Source organism: Halichoeres trimaculatus, unplaced genomic scaffold (genome assembly GCF_033239565.1).
Source record: "Halichoeres trimaculatus isolate MK-OKI-2021-1 unplaced genomic scaffold, fHalTri1.1 fHalTri1_scaffold_8, whole genome shotgun sequence".
NCBI lineage: Eukaryota > Metazoa > Chordata > Actinopteri > Labriformes > Labridae > Halichoeres > Halichoeres trimaculatus.
The window spans coordinates 26,409,989-26,436,171 of NW_027437186.1; the positions used below are offsets into that span (position 1 = coordinate 26,409,989).

Below are 26,183 nucleotides of genomic sequence, written 5' to 3' on the forward strand. Positions count from 1 at the left end.
GGGCCTAAATCCTCTGACCCCACCTCCTGACCTCTGACCTCTCACACCCTCACCCTGTCAGCGCTCCTCAGAGGGGGTGCCAGACGGTGGCGAGCTGCAGCCTGGTAATGATTTGTTGAAAACACACCATGCCAGTGGGGAAAGAGATGACGCGGCAGAAAAACGAAGAGAAATTATGAAAAACTTTAAACAAATGTTTCTGCTGAGAGGTGCACTGTTGGTGGTCTCCTGTCGAGTAAAATCAAACAGAACAGTTTCTGTCAGAAAGTCAGGAGGGGGAGAGCTGGAGGCAGAAGAAGGGGGTTTGCTTTGGCTCATAAATCTGACAGAACGGCTGAAAACGGGCCGGGACGGGTTTGATCTTATTTTGACGGGAACGGGGTTTGTAACATGAGTATTGTTGGAAGGTAGTGCTGCTGGCAAAGTCGAAAATACCTAAAAATCAAATTAATAAGCCTCCATGTGAGGGGAAAGAAGCAGAAAAACACAAGAGAGGCTTTCAGTTTAACATGGAACGATGAACCCTGCACGTAACTTTACACTGCCGCTATCCCACCATGCAGTGGTGCATCTCAGCGTGCAGATATGACAAAATGAGATCCACCCTTTAAATAAATACCCAAGCCCTGAAGCAGCTCTGCTCCTCTATGTGAAAAAATGTGATTTATCTTAAATCAGTAAAAGTTTTTACAGAGTGATCTCCTCGCCTCTATCAATCTGTCATCCAAGCCTGCATGGTGGCTGCGTTCTTTAAACAGTCGCTGAGAGAAGAACGGAAACAAAAAAAGGGGAAGAAGTTAAGCGTGGACGTACGATGTCTGGACCTGCAGGAGAACACAATAACTGCTCTGTGTAAACCTCCAGGTTAAAATCAAACAGCTGCAGCTCTAAAAACAACACATTTCACAACAACTCAGCTCAAACTGTCAGATCTCCAAATGTTGTAATCCAGTTTTTGATATTTTCAGGAACCCGTGTCTTTCAGAGTGCAGTAAGTTTATATGACAAGAAAACACAAATAAAAAATAGTTCTTTCAGGATCAATCAGAGGAGGACAGTAATACACATCTCTAAGTATGCTGTGTGGGAAACTCCCCCCTCTACGTGCCTCAGACTCACTCAGTGTCACTCTTAATCTGCCCTGATGTAAAGTAAGTGACGCATAATGTCAGGTCACACTCACACACACACAACACACACAGGGTCTGAATGAGGCCCTTCAGTGAGGACAACATGCAGGTAGAGTCCTAAACGCTGCAGCTCAGAGCTGTTAGCCTGTCAAGACCTGCAGAGGAGGGGGACAAGAGGGGGAGACCTCAGGATGTTAAACACTGCTGGGTATTTATTGCACAGCTAGAATCGGAGAAATCAAGACTCTTATTGAAACAAATATAAACAGATGTATGAATTTATTTATGTCCTAAACCTCACCAAAACATCAGCCAACTTTATCATCTGTTACAAACTGTTCTGATAAAGTTAATGCTTTAATCTCATAACATTCTGGCTGAATCCTCTTCCTGGGAAATGTTTATTCTCAAAGCATTACAACTTGAATATCAGAATGTAAGTTCTCCTAATTCTCAAAGCATTATTTCTTAAAATTACATTCTGACTACATTACACTTTAATCTTTGTAACTGTGTGACTTCATTCTCAAAACACTGCAACTGAAGAAAATAAATCTTTTTTTCTATGAATGACAGCACTTTAAAAAAATGCTGCTCTGTTTCAGTAACATTGCAGTCTTATTTCAGAACAAAATTACTTTATTATGCTAAAATTGTTACTGTTATTCTTATTACTTGGAAACGTACTTCTTTCTTTAAGATGCTATGAGGAGGATCTGTTTTAATTGCACTCCCTCACCACCTTCTGGCCCGGAGTCTCTGCACACTGTCGTAAATTACTTTTAGCGAGGTGTGTGTTTGTTTTGGAATTAAATGGAGATCAGATCAAAAAAAATTTCTTTGTTCAAGACAACTGTTTACTGGATACAACGCACGGAGGTAAGGTATTTATCAGCACAGTTAAGTACCACTACAGTTTTAAATGTGACATCAAGCAAACGTTGTAGCAGCTTGCTATACGTTAGCCCAGTGCTCCAACGTATCTGTAGACTAACGTGACAAGTAAACACTGTCAGTTTTTAAGGAGTTTATTTGTAGTCAGTAGTTTATGTTTAGTGCAGCTGGCTGTCCGGTGCTCTATTACATGTCTGTAATGTGTAATGTTAGTAAATCCTGGTTAGCTACATCCTGCCAGTCATCTACCAAGCAGAGCTAACGTAAACTCACTCTTCATTTTATTGATAGACTCTCAAGTTTGAACAAACCACTGCAGAATAACTGCTTAATGTGGGTTGGAATGAACATTATCACAAACAGCTTAGCCCCTGGGTTATAGAGTGATACAGGCCGAGCTAAAGGCTAATTAGCTTTTAGCTTGAGCTGTATCACCCTCCAGTTTAGCTTTCTTCTGCTCTTCTGTCCTTTTTCTGTCTGACATTGAGGCTCCTGTGTCCACAATCACAACAAAATTAGTGATAGAAATTGTTTTTAGCAGAGAAAAACACAGATCTCTGTGTTTTATATCTTCTCACTACTAAACTTTGTCAGCCGACGTGGCGTGGCGTTGCGTTACGCGGCGTGGTGTGGCGTGGCATAGCGTTGCTAAGAGAGCTAGACCTGCCATTAATCAATCTGGTCCTGGACAACCTGAAGTGGGAGCTAAGACATAGCAATTTAAAGTAACCTGTAACCAGCAATATTGCCGCTGATATTCTTATTTTAAAGTGTGGATCACCATTAGGCATACCGGTATATCTAGAAGGGAGACTTTTTAAAGATCACTTGCAAACTCTTCACAGCCCCTTGAAATTGTTACAAATTTATTCTTCTAACATTATGACTTCATTCTTGTAGCATTACGACTTTATTCTCATTAATTATAACTTAATTCTCATACATTACGACTCATAAGTTACAACTTTATTCGCGTAACATTGTGTCTTTGTTATCCTAACATTACAACTTTATTCTAGTGATGTTATGACATCTATCTTAAAACGCTTCAATTTTTATATGTAACATATATGCCAATATTTTCATAATATTGCAGATTTTTTTCCAGTAACATGGTAACATAACCACATTTTTCACATGACAATACACTGACTGTATTCTTGTAACATAACTGTATTTTAACTATCTTGTAAAATTATGACGTTATATTTAGAATGACTACTCCTTTTTACGCAACATAACAACTTATTACATGTTATATTAGGAAAATATCCTTGAAACATTGCAACTTTATTTTGGCAGCATAACAGCATTACCCCTATTACATTACAATATTTTTCTCATGACAATTATATTTTTATTTTCACAACATTATGACTGTATTTTGAGTTTCAATTTTTTTTTTTTGCCTCACAACCTTGTACCCTTATTAACTTTGTTTAATTTTTTTGTATTTATTTTTTTGGTTTAATTTTGTGAAATGTACATCATTATCATCCAAAGATTCTGGGTCAATTTGAATGATATGGATTTGATCAGTAGGAATAAAGTACTAAAGAGAGTATTCATTGATAACTTTATGACTGTAAAAACACTTCAATGTGCAGGTGGGTATTTCTGCATCTGAAGAAACTGAGGTCCGATGCTTTTGTTCAAGTGCAGCCCATGCACTGAGGACTGAGCTCTTGCAGCAGGGACTGACTGAAACTCTTACTCCCTGACTTTCTCTCCACTCCTCTCTGACACCCGAACAGATTCATGTTGGCCCCTCTGGACTCTGCAGCTCCAGCCGTGTGCAAACTGCTGGCTGAGCTGCTGAGCTGCGGCACGGAGCGGCTCTGTGACGGTGTTTGTTGTTTGTGGACGAGGAGGAGTCCAGCTGAAAGGGAGCGGAGGTGCAGCTGCCACCACAGCTCTTTAAAAGTCAGAGAGGGACCGCCGGGGAACCAATAATCCTTTTCATCTCGCCTCCTTTTCTCATTTGGCACAGATTTTGTCACTCCTTTCTTTCTCTCCATCCTCCTCCTTTCACTCACTCCTTCTTTCTGCCTCTCTGTGGAAAATTTAATGGTTTCCTGGGCTCAGAGCGAGACATTCTTTCACAGTGAACAATAATAACAAGAATAAGAGCCACTCCATGTTTCTCTCTTCCCCTCTCTGAGCAGGTTGAGTCGAGCTGTTCTCTGTGAGTGTGTGTGAGCATGCACACTCCTCTTTAAGAGCTTCTTCTCTTAACATCAGGTACTGCATTTCGGAAGAGCCAAGTGTTTTTCTGCCTCGTTTTTTATCATCAAAGCCTCCCCAAAGTTTTTTAAATAACCTTCACAGATGAGAGCCTGCCGTGCACTTTTTCCTGCAGAGAGATGGAAAATCACTCCACATGGCAGAGGTCCTCAGTCCTGGTTCTGTCCAAAGTAAAGTGGAAATATATCAAATGTACTCAAAGAGCAATCTGCAAGCTGCAGAGGAACATGCTGCTACAGATCATGTCAACCTGAACGCAGATTCAGGCCTGTTGCAGTAATAGTCCTGATGGGGCGGACTCTGAGGAGCATGCAGTGACAGGTTTCTTTGTTTGGAAAGTCCCAACAATCATGTGCTCACCCTGTGGCTGTGCAGCTTCTTCTGTGTCTGCTCACATCTGAACACAATCCATCAAACCAGCTACAAACATGCTGCTCAACATGCGGACAGGAAGAATTAAAGAGCCTTCGCTTTATTTATTCCACCTCTGATGACATTCAGGTCACAGATTGAAGCTCTGTGAGAAACAGAGTCTCTGTGAGTCTTAAATCAGGAGCAGTTCATTCAGATGACTTTCAGCCTCGATGTGAAAAGAAGCCGGGTGGCAGAGGGGCCAGGACCTCTGCTCTCATTTAGCCTCCTACAGCTTCACCTTCTGCTCTCTGCAGACTAACATCAGAGGAGCAGGGAGGGTCCGAGGACCAGGACAAGAGCCAGGGCCAGGGCCAGGATGTCACGTCCAAGCCTGAGCCCACCAGCCAAACCAGCCTGGCTCTGTGGGACGCCCAGTCCCAGCTCCCAGAACAAAGACGAGGGTCTGACACTGGCCAAGCAGCCCCCTGTTCCTGGCTGGACTCCAAGTCTTCTAGGACTCTTAAAGGGGGTTCTGCAGGACCATGTCCAGGCTCTGGCACAGCTGAGGAGTTTAAAACCTGACACACATAGGGCTCAGAGACGTGAGCTGGCAGGAGGAAGTTTTCTTTAGCTAAGAGGCTCGGAAATAAAAATAAATTGTTTTTTCTTGTTAAATTCTGATTAAATACTCCTTACATTAAGACTCGACTCTGGTAACATTACGACTTTTTATTTTTTTTCTCGTAACATTACGATTTAAATCTTACGCTACCACTTCTTTTTCTTCTTAACATTTTGACTTTAATATCATTACATCAGGGTGTAGTACTTTTAACATTATGACTTTTTTGTAACAATACGACTTAAATATCATAACACTATTTTTTTTCTTGTGACATCCTTATTTATCTTTATAGCACTTTGACTTTTAAATGACATTCTGACTTTGTTCTCTCAACATTTTTTCAAATAATATCCTGATGTCAATTTCATTACACTACAATTCAAAGCTAGTAACATCACTACTTTTATTAGCCATGACAATGCAACTTTATTCTTGTGACATTCCGACCTTTCTTTCTGTTAAAATCTGACTTTAATTTAATTGTATCACAATTTGATACTCCTAACTTTACAACTTTTTTTTCTGGAAAAATACAACTTAATTCTCATAACGTTTTTTCCAACTTTTTTCCTCATAGAGTTCTGATTTATTCCCATAACAATCTTGCATTGGTCTCATTACATTTTGATTAAATGCTTGTCACATCAGGACTTAATTCTCCAAACATCAAAATTACAACGTTTTTTCCTCTTTGCATTCTGACTTTAACAGTACAACGCCATTCTGGTAACGATCTGGTGTTAATCTCATTTCACTAAATTACAATTTAATTATAGTTACATTAGGAATTTATCCTCGTAACATAAGTATTTTTGGAACAGTAAGACTTGATCTTCATAACATAATGATTTTATTCTCATGACATTGTAACTACCAATATGAGCCAGACTCTGAACACACATGCATCTCCAGACACTAACAGACCAGGTCCAGCAGCTTCAGGAGCTTTTATAGAAGAGCTTTAGGCTCTGAGAGGGAAGTGACAGAGAGCTGAAGACAAAGAGGAGCTCAGGTGAAGCTTCAACAAAGTGTCAGCTCACTTTTCAAACATGTAGATTGAGTTTATAGAGTCCCTATTAACATATCCAGGTTTCAGTTTCACAAACAAAGAGGTTCATCTCTCCTAAGGGAACGAGACTCTGGGCAGACAATCAGGTGGATTCCAGGGAGAGGAAACAGGTTTGAGAGGGTTTGGCTCTGCTCAAAACATCTACTATCTGGAAGTGTTTTCTTAATGACTGTTTCGGTCTCCAAGTGATTCCCTCGACTTCATGTGGAGCATCTTAGTACTCAACTTCCTCCTTCTGCTATTTGGGGGTAAAATCATTTTAAGTGTAGCTGTATTTGTGGAGGGGGTTCCCTGAAGCGAGGGGAGCAGGTGGGGAAGAATAAGAGAGGAGGTGGTGTTTAGGTGGTCTGAGTGGTGTCCAGCAGGGTTCAAGTGCTGCTGTTTGGGTCCTCAAAGAGGCCAGCAGCAGGCCGAAGATCCAGAAACTTTAAACCTCCACTTGCAGACTCTGGAGGCTCCCAGTCTTTCCAACAATCAGCCGTATGCGAGCGCATTAATGAACTACCCAGGCTCATATGCAAATCTCACAATGCAGCGAGACACCAAGCATGTGCTGAGAGCGTGTTAGACTGAGCGTGGGTGTGTTTCTGTGGGAGTGTGAGAGCAGAAAGGTGGGAACTGGGCAACCTTCTCACCCTTCTTCTGTCTCCCCCCCTGAAGGGGAGAATGGGACCAAGTGGGGAGGCTGTGAACAAGACGCTGCAGAGGCAAACACACGGGAACAGACAGGGGGAGTAAATACCTCTGCAGGGTGGGGGTGGTGCTGGGGTAACCGTGTGTTCCAGATTCAACACACAAACACACACTCACACACATATAAACACAGCAAACACACTCACATGCTCGGGCCCAAAGGGAGAAAATGGGCAGAGCACAAAACAAGATGTAAACGGATAAAAAGATGTGGCACTCAGCCATAATCCCCAACAAGACATCAGAGCCCTAACAAGAAAGTTCTCTGGGAACTTCTGAATGAGATGACGGAGAGAAAGAGGAGTGAGACAATGAACGGAGGAGAAAACAGATGAATGGTGAATCTGTGCCAAATTGATGGACATGGAGAGGCTGAGCGTGTGAGAAAGTGTGAGAGAAGCTACTCCTGTGTGCATGAGAGTACATATATATTACAGATTTCTCTGCAGGTTCAGTCAGTTCATCCTCTGCACGTGTATAAAAATATGCATATGTATGTGAGCATGAGCAGCGTGACCCTTCTCTCAACCTTTAATGTCTTCAGCAGCCTCATCCTTGCTTACTTCTCCTCCTGTCTCTTCTATATTCCCCCTCATCTCTTTCTTTACGTCTGCACTGGTAGTTACTCCACAAACACTCCAACCCTGCACACGTCCTTGACAGGTTGGTATTGATGCCCTGTCTCATGCATGATCATATTCATTACCTCCGCCAAGGAGGTTATTTTTTTGGGAGAGTTTGTTTTTCTTTTTGTCTGTGGACAACTTAACTTAAAAAGTCACAAGCCAATTTTGATGAAATTTTCAGGAAATGTTCAAAATGGGATAAGGAAGAAGTGATTAAATTTTGGGGGTGATCCATATCACCATCTTGATGCAAGAATTTTTTAAAGATTCTTTATCATTGTGAGATAGGGCCGTTTTCACCCTATGTGTATATAACGCCACAATAAATGGTCGGCTTGCTTGTGCAAAACAATACAAGACAAGGTCACCATAATTTCTGACAGATGTAAAAGAACGATCCAGATCCTGGCAAAATACTGGATTCTAAGATCCGGAATATGAAATATGTACTGATCATCATAATCATCATAATTTTCAACACTGTCAGGTAACAAATTATCGTACAAACCTGCTACTTACACCAAATTGTAGCAGACAGTCTGCTGAAAGGGAGTATAACATTAAAGAAGGACTAAAGTGTTGAGTTGCATCACAATATGCTTGGTGGAGGTCCGCATTCTCTGGGTGCTTCTCTAGTTACTTATTAATTTATTTTAAACTTTAAATGTGATTTGCTGAGTTTTATTGATGGTTAATATCAGTTACAATGAATTTATTGATAATCTAAGCTGATGTCTGACAGCTGTTCTATGTGAAATATTTCTAGAATCCTCTATGAGATGAGATCTGTGCCACTAAAAACTGTATTTGTATTATTAAATTGAATGTGGAAAGCATGATCTGAAATTGAATTTAAAATTGTGAAATTTTATTCCACCTTATCATAAATTCCACTCATTTTATTCCTTAATGCAACCATCATCTCTTTTTGTACATTTGTGTCATTTCCTTATTTAACTAATGTCACTTCATCTGGGGATATGAAACCCGAGGGTCAACCATCAAATACTCAGGTGAGTGCTACCAGTGCACGGTTCTGTGAGAAGTGCACAAAGTGCTGTTTGTGCACGTGTGTGCAATAAAGTACTTCTTCTTCTTCTTCTTCTTGAAACTTCAGATAAGAAGAGAACAATCTCCTACCTTGTAGCGCATTTTGGGACAGGAGTAGATGTAGAAGCCCAGGTAGTAGTAGGACAGCTTCGGGGACTGTTTCTGCAGCTGCCTGGTGAACGCGATCTCCCTGCAGCAGGAAACACACAGACCAACACACAGAAACACAGGAACACACTCCTTTAGAGAGAAAACTCCAAGAAACATATCTTTATTGTGCATGAAAAGGCAAGGCAGGAAAAGCACACCTGCCATATCTTCCGTGTGCGTGAAAAGCCAAGGCGGGAAGAGCACACCTACTACACCTTCCCGGTGCATGTAAAACCGAAGCAGGAAGAGCATCAGCAAAGACCCCAGAGAGTACAAAAGTAACAGTAATGTCCGTTTTTTGTTGTATGTGCAGCAGTCAGAGCACGCAGAGGGATGGGAAGAAAATAAAGACAGTTCAATTTTTGGAATGATTTATGTTTTTTTTACAGGTTGTGATAAACTTCTTCAAACTGGAAGTGTGATGTTAGGGATAAAGTCTTGACTGAGGAAGTGAACACCCCTCCCTCTGTGTAAAAGCAGCTTTTCCCGGTCTCATTTCATTACACAAAAACAACTGCTCTCCGTCCTCACAGAGCTAGGGGAGGTGAAAAAAGAAGGAGGAGGGAGGGAGGGAGAAAGGGAGCGTGTAAAATAAAGATTTAGGACCTGGAGGATTTATCCAGCGTCTTCAAATACAGTAAATGTCTGACTGCTTTATTTTTCCCCAATAGTTTCTTCCTTAATTGCATCCTTTTCTCTAAAAGCCTATTTTCCCTCTGCCTCGCCGTTTCCTTCACCATTCCATAACCGAATTCCAGCTCCGCTTTCTTCTCTTTTTGTCTCTCCCTTCCTTCCACCCGCTTAAACGGAGGGGGAGAAATCCCTTTCTTCCAAAACTTAAGAGGGAGAGAAAGAGGCCTTAAAATAAAATGGATGCACTGAAAAATAAGACACGGGACAAAGCAGGGAGGGGGGAGCAAGCGAGCAGGAGGAGAATATAAAAGAGGAGGGTCAAGGAAGAGAAAGGGACGGAGAAGAGAGCGAGGTGCTGGAAGGTCACCCGCTCGCTGCCAGGTTCCTGGGTTCCCATCCCCTCTCCACAAAAGCGCCCGGCAGGCTTGAATTGGGGGAGGGGGGGTCAAGAGAGGCGAGGGGCCCATTCACAAAAAGCCTCCCTTCACACCCCCATGGCAGCAGCTTGAGTCCACCATTATCCCCTCTTCAGCCATCTGACACTCCAGCACAAGCCAATTATCAAGGCCTCTGCTCCTGCACGGCTTCCTCATACTGATGCGCACACACATCTCCACACACACACACCTGCACACAAAGAGCCCGTAATGGTGCATACCACAAGGCCCTTTCTGCAGCCTTGCATGCACACGGAAACATTTCATTACTGAAGGGCGTACGCAAAAATACATCTAACTTCATTTACCACAGAGTGTGCGTGTGCATGTGTTTGTGTGTGTAATTTTGCAATTAAAACACCGAATAGAAGTGTGTGTGCACAATTCAACATGCACAAAAGCATGCAACAGCAGTCAACAAGTACACAGAGTCTGTTTGGGTTTAAAATCTCTCTGCATTGGTTTTGAATCTTTTAGAACAGAAGGTGTAAAAAGTTGGGGATGGAAATTTGTTCTGCAGGTGAGATTATATGTTAAAATCTGGTGATTCAGTTCTCTAAAACCTGCACCTTTTCTGCTGAGGCTTAATGTTTTTGATCTGCGTGCATCATGTGGAGCAGCAGCAACAGGAGTAGAGTATTTAAGACTTGGATCAGTCTCAGGACATCCCTGAAAAGAAAGTGATCCATGTTGGACACCAGCTGTGTTTCCTGCACACGGCGCCTCAGGCTCCTCATTACGAGCCTCTTTTCTCCTCCTCCTCCTCCTCCTCACTCTGCTCTCACAGCCTGAGGCAGAGAAGTTTACCTCTCAACAACCCCCTCTCCTGTTTCTGACACAGAATCACACTCAGGCTCTGTTCACACCTCAAGTTATTACGACTGATCAGATCCGTATGATCAGTCGGTCTGGTCACACCTGGTGTTGAGATGCAGATTTATTAACCACTCTGTGCAGATGTTTTGGAGATGCATCCTGCATGGAAACAATGTAAGGGAAAAGGAGTCGGTAAAAACTCTGTTCCAGAAATTTTGCTTTAACTGTTTTTTCTACTCTTCTCTTAAAAAAAGCAAAAATAAAACAGAAAAAGGCTTCATAAATATGAAACCCGAGGAGCAAATAGAGACTCTGACAATCTTCCACACATCAGTGTCACATCAGCTGTGTCTGCTGATCTTTGAGGCTAATTTGGGGGTATTTATGTATGAACACCTGAAAAAAGCAGGTGTGAACAAGCTTGTATGCACAGATTTACATGTTCATCAAGACAAAATGAACAGTTTAATCTATTTCAGCAAAGCTTGATCTGAAAAATCCCCTCAAAGCACATCTTTTCTGCATGTTTTCCAGTGTTTTTTTAAAGAAGCACTTTGGCTTTTCATTTAGAAGAAAAATCTTCTGACTCAATTACATTAAAGGCTTCATAAGATTGTGTGTGTGTGTTTTTGTGTGTTTTTAAGCAATAAGCTTCGTCCTGTCCAGACAGAATAGGGAGGTTCCAGACCTGATCAAAGACCTGGACACGAGTGCTGGGAGGATTTTAGTCCTGCTGGATCTTCTCACTTCTCACTGAGTGCTCTCTGTTCCTGCTGCATCCAGACTCTTACAATAATATCTGATCAGAGTGTGTGTGTGTGTGTGTGTGTGTGTGTGTGTGTGTGGGGGAGGGTTTGATGCCCAGGGTGTTCCCTGTCTGTTCTAACCACTGGATCACACACACACACACACTACGTAGGTCATAACTCACACACTCACACCTGAACACACCAGGTCTGAAGCTGAGATCACCCAGACTCCCACATCTGTGCAGAAATATTTTAAAAAGCCTTTCTCACGTTATTGGGTTACATTTTACAGGAAACTCTGGATGAGCGTGTGTGTGTGTGTGTGTGTGTGTGTGTGTGTGTGTGTGTGTGTGTGTGTGTGTGTGTGTGTGTGTGTGTGTGTGTGTGTGATCTCTCGTTTCATCTTGGCAGGCAGAGCTGTCGTCAGCTGAACCACAAATGGAGCGCTGCCTCTACCAATCAGGTGTGAGGATGGAGGTATTTCTTTGACCTGCAGCATTACAGCTCTTATAGTATTCAGTTCTCAAGGGAGGTAAAAAGAGGGCGGAGTCTAAAGATCAGAGTCAGGGGGAGAGCAGGTTAAGAAGAGGTGATCACCAAGAGGGGACGAATAAGAGGGGGAACAAAGAAGAGACAAAGTGCTTTCTTAAAGGAGCTCCCTGAAAAGTTTAACAATTACTGACAATAAAATATTTGTAAATAACCTGAATATTGTCATAGTTTCCTGGGGGAGGGGTTTTTGTCATCATGTAGCATCAGAGCAGACAGCAGCTGTGACAGGAAATATCAGAAACCTGGCAGTGATTTTGGTAAACTGAGCGCTGACATATTACAGATGAGACTGACCTCTGGCCTGGATGCTGAACTTTACCAGATCAAGATGCTGCTCTCCCACCCCTGTGCTTACTGTCTTTACTGCCTCATGACCACAGATGTAACCTAAAACCTGGGATGGTTATCAAGAACTAGAACACTTAGGCACTAGTACCTGTGTTTACATCAATATACTGCCCTAATGTGGCACTATCCACAACACAACCTTTCAACTGAACAGCCAACTTCATGATACTGCTGTAGCTCATTAGCAAGCTTTTTAACTATATACATTCTGCTGTAATGAAGCCATGAGAAGTTAACCAGCTTTGCGTGTGCTTTCTATAACTCATCACAGACTACACTACTACTGTGTGCCATTACCATAAGCACAAGCATAGCCTGAAGCATGCACCCATAGCTCTCCCTGACGCTTTTGTCTGACCACAGCCACGGCATTGGTATACGCTCATCATACTGACACCTGCGACTTTCAGGGTACTGCCTCTCACAATCACTGCCCTCTTTTTTTAACACATACAATGTAATTAATGAGAAATCGTTAAATAAAAGTATAACACTGAATCAAATGTGTTTTCTCTGGCTTCCTTAGTAATTTTTGTCATAGGTTGCCACCGAATACTGTTAAAAAAATAGTCATCAGGATGCATTTAGCTAAGGCGAGGTTCAATCCAGTGCAATAAAGAACAGAATGGTAAACTTCAATACTTCACTGCTTAATAGGCTCAGCAGGTTATGACACTTTATGGTCAGAAAGGATAAGACATGATAACATATCTGACTTAAAAAAACTAAGATTGAAGTGTTTGAGGCATTATCCATCAACCTCCAATTTGTCACCTTTTACTTCACCTATAATACATGGAGCCTAACTCAGACCTGCTTTTTTTTCCTGTTTTTGGCTCCTCTTCCAGGATAGAAGAAAGATTTAAAAACCTGAAGGGGATGGGGCTGTGTTTGAACCCACCTGAGAGCAGAGTAGGAGCCCAGAGACAGCGAGGCAAAGTCTGGGTGATAGTACAGGTACACAGATGAGACACAGGTGGGCAGGATGTCAATCACCCCCACCGCCACAATGCGCCCGTCCAGCCAGTACTGCTGGTGGAAGGATCCATACCCGACCTCCGGGCCATCTGGAGAGTATTCAGCCTGAGGAGACACAGAAAGAGAAGGAGGAAGAGGAGGGGGAGGAGGAGGTGGTCACTGGTCAAAACAATAGTGGAGCTCCAGAGTGTCATAAAGTGAAATATATAAATCACAGAGGACTGTTTCGTACTTTCACTCACACACACACACACGCACACACCTGTACTGTGTAAATGCAAACTACGAGCCAGGCCTCACATACTCTAAGAGGGGGTGTACAGTAGCCTCCAGTTCAGCCTGCTAATGGCTCCCAAATGTGAAGCAGGCGCAGCAGCAGGATGGAGGTATGAGTGGGGGGATTGGGGGAGCTATGGTCACAGAAACACTCCGGGAGAGGACTTTTTAATAAAGGACCCTGCAGGACTAAAACCCATTTCAGCAGGCGATGGTGGAGTGCTGCCAAGCTCTCTCCTAAGCGTCTGCGTCTGCTTGCTACATGTGGCAGCAAAGAATGTGGGTGTAGGTGCTCAACCACCAGCTCCATCCAGCCCTGGAATATTCAATTACTCTGTCAGGAGGACAGATTTAAGACAGGGAGTAAGGCAGGAGGGGCTGGACACAGTGAAGTGCTGATGGTGAAGGAATGTATTTAAAAAATAAACAGAATATCAAATCGTTTTATGGTTCAGTTTGATTCTTTGGACCATATCTCGCTTTGTTTTGTCTGGTAATGTGATTAAGCAGAATTCACTGATGATAAATCTCCCTTTCTGACACTATTTTCTCATGGAAAGTGTATTTAAAGGCAGCTCCTGTTTGCAAGATGTAGAATCATTAGACAGGTAGCTGGTGAGCGTCACAGACTGCAAAGGTCCAGAGGTTCTGTTGGTACCAGGACTGACTTGTAAGCATTCCCCTTTTCTAAGTGCTCTTTAAATTAACAATAAAATTAACTTTGAATTCAAACAGCTCCTTGGGGGAAAAAAAATCAAGCTATTGATACAATACTGTATAGGAATCCACTTTCAACAACGCTCCAATGACAGGCAATAATTGATGCAAGTGATTCTCATTACCCTAACTCTTCAACTATTTGAGTAAGAGAAAAAACTTTTCCTTATGGAAGAGACGATAAGCGTTCAGGGCATGATCTCTGTGACTTTTAAGGACAAAATAACCAAAATGAGATTCAGGTGGCCTGAATGATACTTGGTGATAAAGGGTTAAACAACTTTGGATCTGTCCTGCTATACGGGAGTTTCTCTGCTATTTCATTTCAGAGCATTGAGTCGCCTTTTCCTCTGTAAACTTCTTCTCCTAACAGTGATCACAGTTAACATCATGTCATTGTCTCTGTTTGGATCACCCTTTATTTAGTTTGGTCATATTTTTGTCTCATTAAGGCTCACAGACCAGCAGATCAGTGCGCTCCAGGCGGGGGAAAACGTCTGTGCAAAGGCAAACAGGCTTTGTTAGTCAAAGGAATTAGCTGAAAAAACTCTCAGTGAGGGTAAACTTCACTTAAACTGCATCAACGACTAACTAAACTAACTAAGATGAACGTGTGAAATATCCCTATAATAGTGTCAAGTTTTTTTTTACATACTGCCCCCTCTGGTCATTTAAGGACATAAGTATAATGTATTTATATAGCAATGTTAGCGTTGGTTTTGAATTTCTAACTTTGCATTGTAGGCTCCAACCAAGTATCTGACCACCTGTTTTGATTAATATTTTGCAGTTTTGCATGTTTTTTCTTCTTTAATAAATGATTATTAACCAACAATCAAATTGTTATTGGTGAATTTAAAACATTTTTCTCTGTTTCTTTGGATATTAGTAGTGAAGGTGAAAGCTTGTATGGAAAGGATTTCTGAACGATTAAAGAGCATGATACGGGTCGTTAAAGAGTGTTTTCTGGCCTTAGAGTGAAAAGATCTGGTCTCCACGGTTAATAAAATGTTGATGTGTTACTCATGAAGGATCCACATGCTGAGTTTTTCAATAAGCGCACTAGAGTGCTTTTCTTACAGGGGCTTCAGACGAGAGGCTCAGGGTTAAAAGTCACATTAAGCCAGGGTATTGAGTATTGGTTTGTGTGTGTGTGTGTGTGTGTGTGTGTGTGTGTGTGTGTGTGTGTGTAACGGGATCCCTCTCCTTCACCAGCAGTCATCTGGACCTGGTTAAGTAGCAACAGACACTGCTAACTATCACAACACTAAGAGAGCTGGCATGTTTATCCACCGCACCACCGGAGCCACACTCTGACCAAATTAAACCAGACACACACACACACAAATGCACACTATCCATCAATGTTGGATGCTCAGACTAAATGTGTGTAGATTTTCAAACCTCTTCATATTCATATGATGTAGAAATCCCTGAATCTGTCTGTGAACTGATCAAAACACTCCATTCTAAAAAAAGCACTAGATCTAGACCAGATTTTCACAAGACCTGCACCAGATTTGCATTAAATTTTCAAAAGATCTCCATTCTCTCGGGATCTGCATAAGATCTCTGTCAGATATAGTCGAGATCTTCACAATACCTTCATGAAATCTCTCTAAGATCACCACAAGATCTTCATTAAATCCTGACAAGATCTTCACAAAATCTTCACTGAGTCAGGAGACTTCTTGAAATATTGAGGTCATCTGATAAGGATCTCAAAACCAGTTTATGACACACTGGAAGACCAAGCTTCAGTCACCAAGGTCTGCCTATTGCCCTGCACCCAATCATAGTTAAGGAGGTTTGTGGAGCAGGGAGCCTTAAAGCAACAGCAGCTAAAACTAACTGTTTCAGACAGAGGCTAAAATAAGGGTTTTATTTTCCAGGGAGAGAAAAATAGATTTTTTTGAGCTGCAAATCATGTGAAGATACTATGGGGCACCAGAGGGACACAGTAATGACTAAAGTAAAAACAAAATGCCCCCTCTTTAAAGAAATTTAAAGATGGAGTTTCCTTATTTGGCAGAATTTACTTTTCATCATTAAAACTGACATTGACCTAGATGAATAAAATATGATGTTTAATTGAAATTCTTATTGTGGATTAGCTGACTGGCAGATGAAACTACCACTTATGGGGCTTTGAGGTGATAAGCAGCACATCTGGAGCCAGCTCTACACTCTCAACTTCACTGCCTGTGATGCTGTCGGTCTGTATTCACAGGCAGTCTGTTACTTCTTGGCACCAGCTCCCTAAGAAACACTGGAGGCTTTGTCAGAGGCCCCTCTGTGTGGTTTAAAAGTTAAAAATGAAAGCACAAAAAGATTTTTCTTACCCCCCTCGAGCACACACTCCTCCTCCAGCTCGATTATACGAACATAAACACCAGTGCATTAGCAGTAATGGCCGCCTGCGTGCGAGTGTTTGTTTATGAGTTCAGACTGTGTTCAAGGCCGATCTTGTCTGACTGACCTGGACGTCACCTCAGACGACAGCTTAATGGTTGTGTCCTTGCCACTGTGACAACAATCTAAACACTCTCTGGAAGACTTCATACCACCCCACAGCTTCCCCTGCTGCCCCAAATCGCTCTCAGATGGCCTCGACACGCCAACATGTGAGCCCCACGAAGCTGTGTGCTAAGACAGACATGAGGGGTGAGTTTCACAGTCTCTCCAAAAGGCTCCAACAGCACAAACCAAGAGATTGAAGAGGAGCTATTGTGTTTCCGACTCACTCATAAACAGGAAGTTCAAATGTTGGATGTTGATCCTAAACATGGGCGAAGTCTCTAACCGTGAGGGAACTGTGTCTCAGAGTAATCACAGCTTGAGACACTTCTTCAAAAGCCACACTAGAATGGCTCAATCTGTGACATCACGGATTGGTGAATGTCTTTAGAAAAACATCATAAACTAACACCAACCAATCAGAAACATTCTGCCCTGTTCTTTTGATTTTTGCAAGAACATTCTGGAATGTTAGCATCTGGAACGCAAAGCTCCTGGGTGCTCAGCCACTTTTTAAGAAGGCTCTGAAAGCGACAGTAGCTTAAATATAGGCAGCTAGCAGCTCCCAGCTGTCAGTCAAAGAGGCCACGCCCCCTAATTCTCCCTACCTGGAGACAGACTCTAGTGGACACACAAGGAACTGCATCTTATTTTAACATGCAGCTCTATGGAGGCTGACTCACTGCTGGAGACACTCTGGTGGACACTCAGGGACATACAGTTAAGTATATCACTAAAACAGAAATAAGCTGAATACAGGCTAAGTTTTGTTTTCTCACCTCATCTTGTTCATCTGTGTGAATCAGCAGCACATTGTAATTCTATGCATCCTTTACTCATCCTTGTATCTTTGTGTTAATAAATAATAAATATTTAGGTATCTCCCCAGGTTGAGTAAAGAAATAAATGAGAAAATCAATCACAGGAGGACGGGTGGGCAGACTATGAAGTGAGCCGTAAAAAGGTGGTGACTAATTGGCCGACAGGACTGTTAATGAGCATTTGCCCCTTGGTTAGACACATCGGGAGGCTGTTAAGAAAAATAAAAAGAAACAGAGCGAGTGCATGAACCCTCCCACGCCATAAAACCCCGACCTGCACTCGCTGCTCAGACCTCAACAAGGTCAAGTGCAGCGACAAACACCTGCACGACTGCTGTCCAACGTGCACAGAGACGGATATCCCACTGTTTATCACACACCACATGTGTTTCAGTAACTGTTTGTGTGTGTAAATGTTTTTGGAAACACACACAGAGGAATCGGAGACAGCTGATGTTTGTTACCTCCGAGTTTCAGCACGAACTCTTCAGCGATTTTATTCAAATGGGGCAGAGCAGCAAACAAACAAGTCACACAGCCTGCGTCCTAATGAGCTGCATTTGGATCTGCTCTCCTGCTGTTTGCATACATTTGGATAAATGCTGGTTAACATGTGAGCTGATGAACCACACAGTATGCAGGTCCATGTGGTGAGTGCCTGTGTGTGTGTATTTGTGTGTTTTAATAGCTCTCTGATTGGAGGCAGATGGAGGCCAACACGCAGAGGCAGAGAGAGGGGGAGAGACGTGCATAATAAGTTTAAAATGGCGAACATTTACAGAGACAAGAGGACAGAGAGAGACAGAGAGAGGGAGATAAATCAGGGTAAATAAAAACAGGCCAGACTAACAGAGTGTGAGAGGAGGGATGGTGAAGTCAGAGATAAATGTGAGTGTGTGTGCAGGACAGTGTAATTCAGCGCGCCTGGCTGCTAGCCTCGATGAGGTGCTAAAAGCTTGTTTCCTATAAACACTAATGATGTTCATTAGAGCGGACCTGAGGGGGCCCACAGGCGGCACAGAGTCACTGTGTCTCTGTGTCAGTCAGTCTGTGAGTGAACCCCTGGACCCCTGTCTAATTAAAGTGGCTGGTATAAATGCCCGTCCAAGGCCTAATGGCTGGTGTAATTGTCCTGACAGGTCTACTGCAGCTCACTAGGCCACTAACAGCTCACCGATATGTATGAAGGTAACACTTAAACTACAGTTTCCTTAGTGTCCACTAGAGTCTGTCTCCAGCAATGAGTCAGCCCCCATAGAGCTCAATGTTAACAGTGTTTACCCCCGTCAGAGGTGCCCCCATTGTGCAGCAAGTCTAGAATCTAGCAGTAGAGAATCTGTGTGGAGCCAGGTGAAAAATAAAAGTTTTTGAAAGTCTTATTTCTTATTGGCTCTCCCTCCCAATGTATCTTACTATTACTAAAAACAATTTTTTGCAAGAACGGCAGCTGTCCAACATTGTTAAACGTAACATAAAGCCTGGCGTTAACGTCTAATAACTAATGAAAAAGAAACTTTTCAGAAAAAAAGGGGACTTGAACACAATGCAGCTCAATAATACTTTCACATCACCACAACACACAGGTGTGAGAAACATTTCTACAAGGTGTTTTTTAATGACTGGGGACACAGAATTTTTTTTACCTATTCTGCAGCCAGTCACCAGGGGGAGCAGTTTTTTTGGCATTAAATGTCAAACTTGAGCCCTAAAAAGCCAGATGACCAACTGAGAGGTTTCATTTTTGTTCTTTCTTTTAGACAGTCTGAAGTGAAGCAGAGATTTTGGGAGAGTCAAAGTGAAATCTTTTCTAGGTGCCAAAATTACATTGACCATAAAAGCGTGTTGAAATTCAAATATCAAAACTGCTTCAATTAATACAACAAAAATTGAAATTCAGCTTTGGTTCCTGAATATTTACAACTTTTTTTCCACTACCTTTTTAATGTTGAGTCTGGAGGAAAAACTAATTTTTAGATCTTTCATTAGATATTGACCTAAAAATATCAAGACTCCATAATTTATTGTCCCCTTCTCTCACTCAGAGCTAAATAAAACCCTCCAACATGAAACAAAAGCTCTTCCTGGATCCTTCAAACCCCCCCGGCTCCAGCTGGAGGGCTCTGAGAGAGAGGGATCAGAGGTGCTCAAGAGGTATGCGCTGGATGAGTGGAAGTACCGTACATTTATCTCTTAGTGAAAGTGTTTTATTTAAATACTAAAACATTTTTCAAACCATTATCCTCGTCTCCATGAGAGTAATTTCAGTGGGACGACCTCCTGCAAGCAGGGGCGGGTCATTACAGGTAATACATATGGATGAAAAGAGAGGTTTTATTAAACTGTCAGCAGGCCAAAGGAAATACATACCTCGAGTGGTGAATCACAGAGAAATCTCCGGAACTGTAGGGGGAAGCAGAAAGAGAGAGAAACAGTTAGTTCTCTGGGTCAGCAGCTCTTTGAAAAGCACAAATGAAAACCATACACGTCTGTCCAGGATAGTTTACCCCATCTGTTTTCTCCTCGCTCAGGTGTCACATATCAAATACCACAGAGGAGGGAGGGAGAGGAGGAGAGTGTTTACACAAATGAAAACATTTACCCGATCAGCCTCAGCGCTCAGAGTGAGGACGACACAGTGACAGCTTTAACCATTAGAGCTTCTGATGTCCAAACAACCGATCTGCTCTAAAACCGACATCAGAGAGCTGTTACAGGAGGAGCTCATAGAAAATTTAAATCTATTTTCCATCCTTCCACAGTTTGATTTTCTCTTTTAACACCAGAGCTGAGAGCAGCATTTACAGACCAGCTGAAAGGGGATACTTCTTTGAGGGAAAACTAACATTTTTGGCTATAGTCTGATTTCATATTCGACAAAAAACAGTTTTGTGCTGGTCCCAGAGAACAAAGGTTACTCTCCTGTAGGGTTTAAAATAGGAGTGATGCTTATTCTGAGCCAATCCTTGCTGTTATTAAAATATTTTTTTATCAGATTTAACAGAATTTATATATGTATGTATATATATATATATATATATATATATATATATATATATATATATATATATATATATATATATATATATATATATATATATGTATGTGTATGTATATACATACATATATATATATATATATATATATATATATATATATATATATATATATATATATATATATATATATATATATATATATATATATATATAGATATATAGATATATAGATATATATAGATATATATATAGATAGATAGATATATATATAGATAGATATATATATATATATATATATATATATATATAGATATAGATAGATAGATAGATAGATAGATAGATAGATAGATAGATAGATAGATAGATAGATAGATAGATAGATAGATAGATACATATGTGGGTACTCAACAAAACCAATTTTTGGTACCTTTGTGTATGTTTGTGTGGTGATAAATTATTTTGTTTAAAGATAAAATCTCAAAGTTTTTAAATTTAACACATTTATTTCTCAACATATTAACTTGCAATGTTGTGTTCATGTCCAGCATGGAAAATCACGTACTCTCACACTTCCTCACAGTCACATGGACATGCTGAGGAATCTATACATAGTACTGTTTGATTTTACGTGAAATAATACTCAAAACTATGGGCAGAATTCAGTTTGGATCTATAAAAGTCCCTTATTCCATACCAATCCTTTCCTACAGGTGAGGTAGGTTGGAGCAAGTCAGCCATAAATCAGGAGCCTGACCATAAAGAGCACTGAACACGAAAACAAGAACCTTAAAGTAAACTCAATATGACTAGAAGCTGGTGTAGGGAGGCTACATGCTGTTCTAATAGTGTTTTGGCATCCATAGTGGTCAAAACAGATATGACAGCACTTACTTCTTTTCATTTTTTATATAGTTATGTTTTTATATAAATATTGTTGAGAGAGGAGAAGCACAGCAAACTGACAGTAAAAACCTTTGAATCCTTTGAAACTTAAACTAGTGATGTAAAAGGGGTTAAAACAGAGCAGCTGAATTGGTGACTGCTCGTTTGATTATAGTGTTGTGCATTTCTTATATTTTCAACCTAAAAGAGGCTTAAACTATTAACTTATTATTGTATTTTTTCTAACAGAGCAGACACTGGAAATTGGAGCAGATAATGTCTGAGACAGGAGGAGGCTGGTGTTTTTCAAAGTCAGTGAATTAACAGAAGCTTCCAGAAACTGTGTTCAGCTCCTCAGAGGGAGGGATGTACCTGTGTTTCCTTTTCATTAAAACACTTTACTGGAAAACCCCATAAACCAGCATCCTTTGTTTCTGTGTGTGTGTGTGTGTGTGTGTGTGTGTGTGTGTGTGTGTGTGTGTGTGTGTGTGTGTGTGTGTGTGTGTGTGTACATGTGTGTGTGTGTGTGTGTGTGTGTGTGTACATGTGTGTGTGTGTGTGTGTGTGTGTGTGTGTGTGTGTGTGTGTGTGTGTGTGTACATGTGTGTGTGTGTGTGTGTGTGTGTGTGTGTGTGTGTGTGTGTGTGTGTGTGTGTGTGTGTGTGTGTGTGTGTGTTGCAGAGCTGCTCATAACAGAGATGACTGCTGCAGTCTGGGTGCACAGGGTGGGACACTCCTGGATTAGCTGCAACTCTGAATCCTGCCAGTAGACTCAAATCCTCCAAAACTATTCCTCTCTGTTACTGCTGGTTTGTATCCGAGTGTGTATGTGTGTGTGTCTGTGTGTCTGTGTGTCTGTGTGTGTGTCCATGGACACGGGGGAAGTTTGTGCAGACAGAGCCGGGGAATGATGATGCTCTGCTGCCCGTCATGTCTGATTTACGTCCCCTGAAGTTCACAGCTCTCTCTGCTTCTTAAAGTCGCCCACTCCTGTTGGACACTCGTCATAAAAGTGAGTAAATCCACAAACTGCTGCTTCGTTTACAGAAAAATAAATGACTCATTGAAATTTGAGGAACCGTGAGAGGCAACAGATGACACACAGAGTTTAAAAGATTAAAAAACAAAAGAATGCTGATTTTTTTGAGAAGTGCCAAGCTCTCTGCAGCTATTTTTTTATCAGGAAACTATCCTCTTCAGAACTCTGCATCTTATTGTGTTCTGCAAAGAGTTAGACTTAAATTAATAACTAAATTCTGTGGTTATTCCCACTCTTTAATTTCAGAGAATTCCATCCACCTGTTAAACAGAAGGTTTGAAACAAAGCTGAAACTCTAAATGACGTGTTCACACATCTGTTTTATCCTCACTCATGCATAAAAAATGCTTATCAAGTTCCCACCTGTGGAAGCAAACAGTGAGGTGTAATTTCCCTCTAACTCTGCAGCGACTACTGCCCTGCCCGTCAACAAAACACCAACAGCCCAGCCTCCCAACGTGTGATACTGCTGAAGGGCAGCAATTAAACTTAAGTTTGAAACTCACAAAAATAATTAAACGGTTTAGAAACAGAGCAGCTGCAGATGTTACATGACGTCATTTATGAGGCTGAGCAGCAGAAACCAAGACTGACGCTTAGTAGAGAGCTGATTCTCTGGTTAGTGTGAACTTCATGAGACTAAAACCATATTTTTATAGAGAAGTTCAGTTTTATTACACACTGAAAGTCCTGAGTGAAAAGACCAGGGGGGACTTCATATCAGCCTGTCATATTTTTTATTTCCCTTGAGCGTTTTATTCTTTATTCTACTTTTTATTTAAATGTTTGTTTTTGTGTATAATTCCATGAATCATTATTTCTTATTATGCTTTTAAAAATACTTTAATTTATTTTCACAAGTTTTGACTTTGCATACTTTAACAGTTAGTAGGCTTTTTAAGCCTCTGATGCATGTCTGTTGGCCATTCCACCCAATCAGTATAATTTGCGTCCTAGGGTAGTAAAACTTATAAATGCATGACAAAATTAGCCATAAAATACATTATTTATAACGCCAAGTGTCCTGCACATTGATCTGATTGCATATTTGATCATTTGAATTTAAAAGTTTAGTTAAACTACCTTGAACGCTGGCAAGATAGCATTTGTTGCCTGTCCCTGCTTCCTAAAATTAGACTTTACTGTGAAATATGATAATTTAAATCCTTCAGAAATGTAATATTTTACATATTTGTGTTAATCCTTATCCCATATAAACTTTTAGTTTATTTTCTTTAAAAAAAGGGAAGACTAAGAAAAAAACAAAAAAACAATTTCACTCTTGAGTGGTGTCCCTGGGTTTCCACTCAGTCCTGTTACCCTAACAAATTACCCCCTCTGAAAATTTTGGAATATTCTACAAGTCACATGCTCTACAGGAAGTAGCATTATTCAGATCCTCTGCAGGCCATGGAAAGGATAAAAGTGGTTAGTTCACTTATCAATTTCCTGTATACTTGATGATATTTCAGCCATGACCGAGGGGGTTCGAATCTCAGCTCAGTCCTGTTACTTAAGTCTTTTTTTATTTCTTTTTATTTTTGAAGTAGTATTTTATTAATCACTGTAATGTGCTTTGTGTCAACATGCTATTAGCATAAATGCAATGTGGCTATGATTCATGTATTTGCTGATTCTATGCTAAAAACTCATTCCTGTTACTTAAGTCCTGTTACTCAAATGAAGAGTAGCAGGAGCCAGTAGAGCCCCCTCTACAGTCACTGATCTATTAGTGTGAATATTAGTTGATGTGCTGATTTTTAGGGTTTTTACATTTCAGAGTTTTAATGTCTTAAACTGTTAAGACTTAAGATCATTTCCACAATGTGAATAAAATACTTATAGGGAACCAAGCTCCCACAAACTGCTGCAGAAAGGCAGCTGAAAATAAGATGACAAACTAACAAACGTGCTTTTTAGAGGTCACATGCGTTTTGGTAACAGGGCTAAGAAAAATGAAACCATCTTCAGCTTAGAAATCTTGTAAAAATTAAATAAAGTTGCCTGAGATGGGCCACTACACATGTTGAGTAGTTCAATATGTGTATGATCACATTTAAGAGCGAAAAAAAAGAGAAATTTAACTTTATTTTTAAAGAGTTTAAACAAACAAATAGCACTGCTCCAGTGGAATGGCCACTGTTACTTTCTGAATAAAATCAAATGTTTGGAAAAAACAATGAAAACTTTGTTTTTCATGCCCCCAGAGAAAACTGTGCTCAGCACCTCGAGATACACATGGAAAAAGCTGTTCGTTCCTTTCATTTAAAGAGTAAAAAAACTCACCATGGTCACTGCAGGAGCTTAAAACTGATGAAAATAATAATGATGAATAAAAATTTACTGAAAATTAACTAATGAAATTAAAACATTGTCTTGAAACAAAAAGACAATTTCTCCCTCTCAGTTTCAGGTTCTTTCAGTGACCATAAAGGTTTTTCCACACTTTAACTGAAGGATACCATAAACAGTTTTGTCCATCTGTGTAAAAATGTCTCTAATGATGTGTGTGATAGTCATTTAGGATGATAGAGGAAAACACACTTTATTTGTTGCCTTTTTTTTTACCCCTTACTGAACCAAAAGCATGCAAACTGACATTTTGGTGTGCCATTACTCCCCCTGAAGTAAACTCATATATGACATAGCATTACTCAAGAAGCTGATGCAGATTTGTTGGCGACTGGTAATGTCTGAAAACGGTTGTTGTGTTTGTCATCAGGGGGCTGCTGGGTAATAATCAAATCCAGAGGAGTGAAGCTTTCCACTGTGTGTCAACTCAACCCTGCCTGGCATGAGGAGACGGCTCTCCTGGAGCCTGGCAGGATTCACCCTCCTCACTAAACAAGCACACACACACACACAAACAAACACACTGATGAAGTTACTGACTCTGCAGGAGAGAGAAAGAGAAGCAGTGATGTGTAGAGTCACTCGGACGAGCACATGGTAAAAAAAACATGTTAATGCGCTCTGAGCTTCCTCGCTCCGTCCCTGATGCAGAAACATGTAAACAAAGTCGAGGCTGTTCCAACATCCACAACACATGGACTCCATCGTTTCCTCCCTGACTCTCTCCCTCTCATAGTAAACACACATCTGTGTACGATTAGGAGAGCACACACACACAAGCACACACACACATACACGCATACACGCACTCCATGTAAACACACACATCTGCTCAGACATAATTGCTACTTAGACGTCGTCACTGTGCGCTAACAGTCGCTCAAATTACTGAATGCTGCTGAGCGACAAGGTGTTTGAATTCACCCTCGCATTAAAAATCAATAAAAATATCAAAATAGAGTCCGGCTGACTGGAGCGATGTTTACTTCAAGACAGAAACGAGCTGCACAATAATCTTCCAGAGGAAATAAATGTGACGTAAAAGATCAGCGCTTGTACGTTTACAGAAGGCTTTATTGAAAATGTCATTATTTTGAAAAGCACTCAGAGCCAAAGTTATTTTCTTCCATCATTTCTTCCACTTAACTCAAACATTTTATTGCCATTTCTCAGCTTTTTCCGTACACTCTCTCTGGATTAGGTCCCGGCCATCACGAAGAATAAATACAGATTTA

The 26,183-nt window shown here is 41.0% G+C and overlaps 1 protein-coding gene across 2 annotated transcripts in view; it reads right to left on the minus strand.

Moving 5' to 3' along the window:
• Nucleotides 1-26,183, minus strand: part of ate1 (arginyltransferase 1) — a 63,049-nt gene that overhangs the window by 17,565 nt on the left and 19,301 nt on the right. For both annotated transcript variants that reach the window (XM_074676419.1, XM_074676418.1), the window contains exons 8-10: nucleotides 20,047-20,079; nucleotides 13,272-13,453; nucleotides 8,776-8,875 (exon numbers count right to left, since the gene is read on the minus strand). In XM_074676419.1, the coding sequence (XP_074532520.1) occupies nucleotides 8,776-8,875; nucleotides 13,272-13,453; nucleotides 20,047-20,079 (315 nt within the window). The remainder of the gene's footprint in view (nucleotides 1-8,775; nucleotides 8,876-13,271; nucleotides 13,454-20,046; nucleotides 20,080-26,183) is intronic.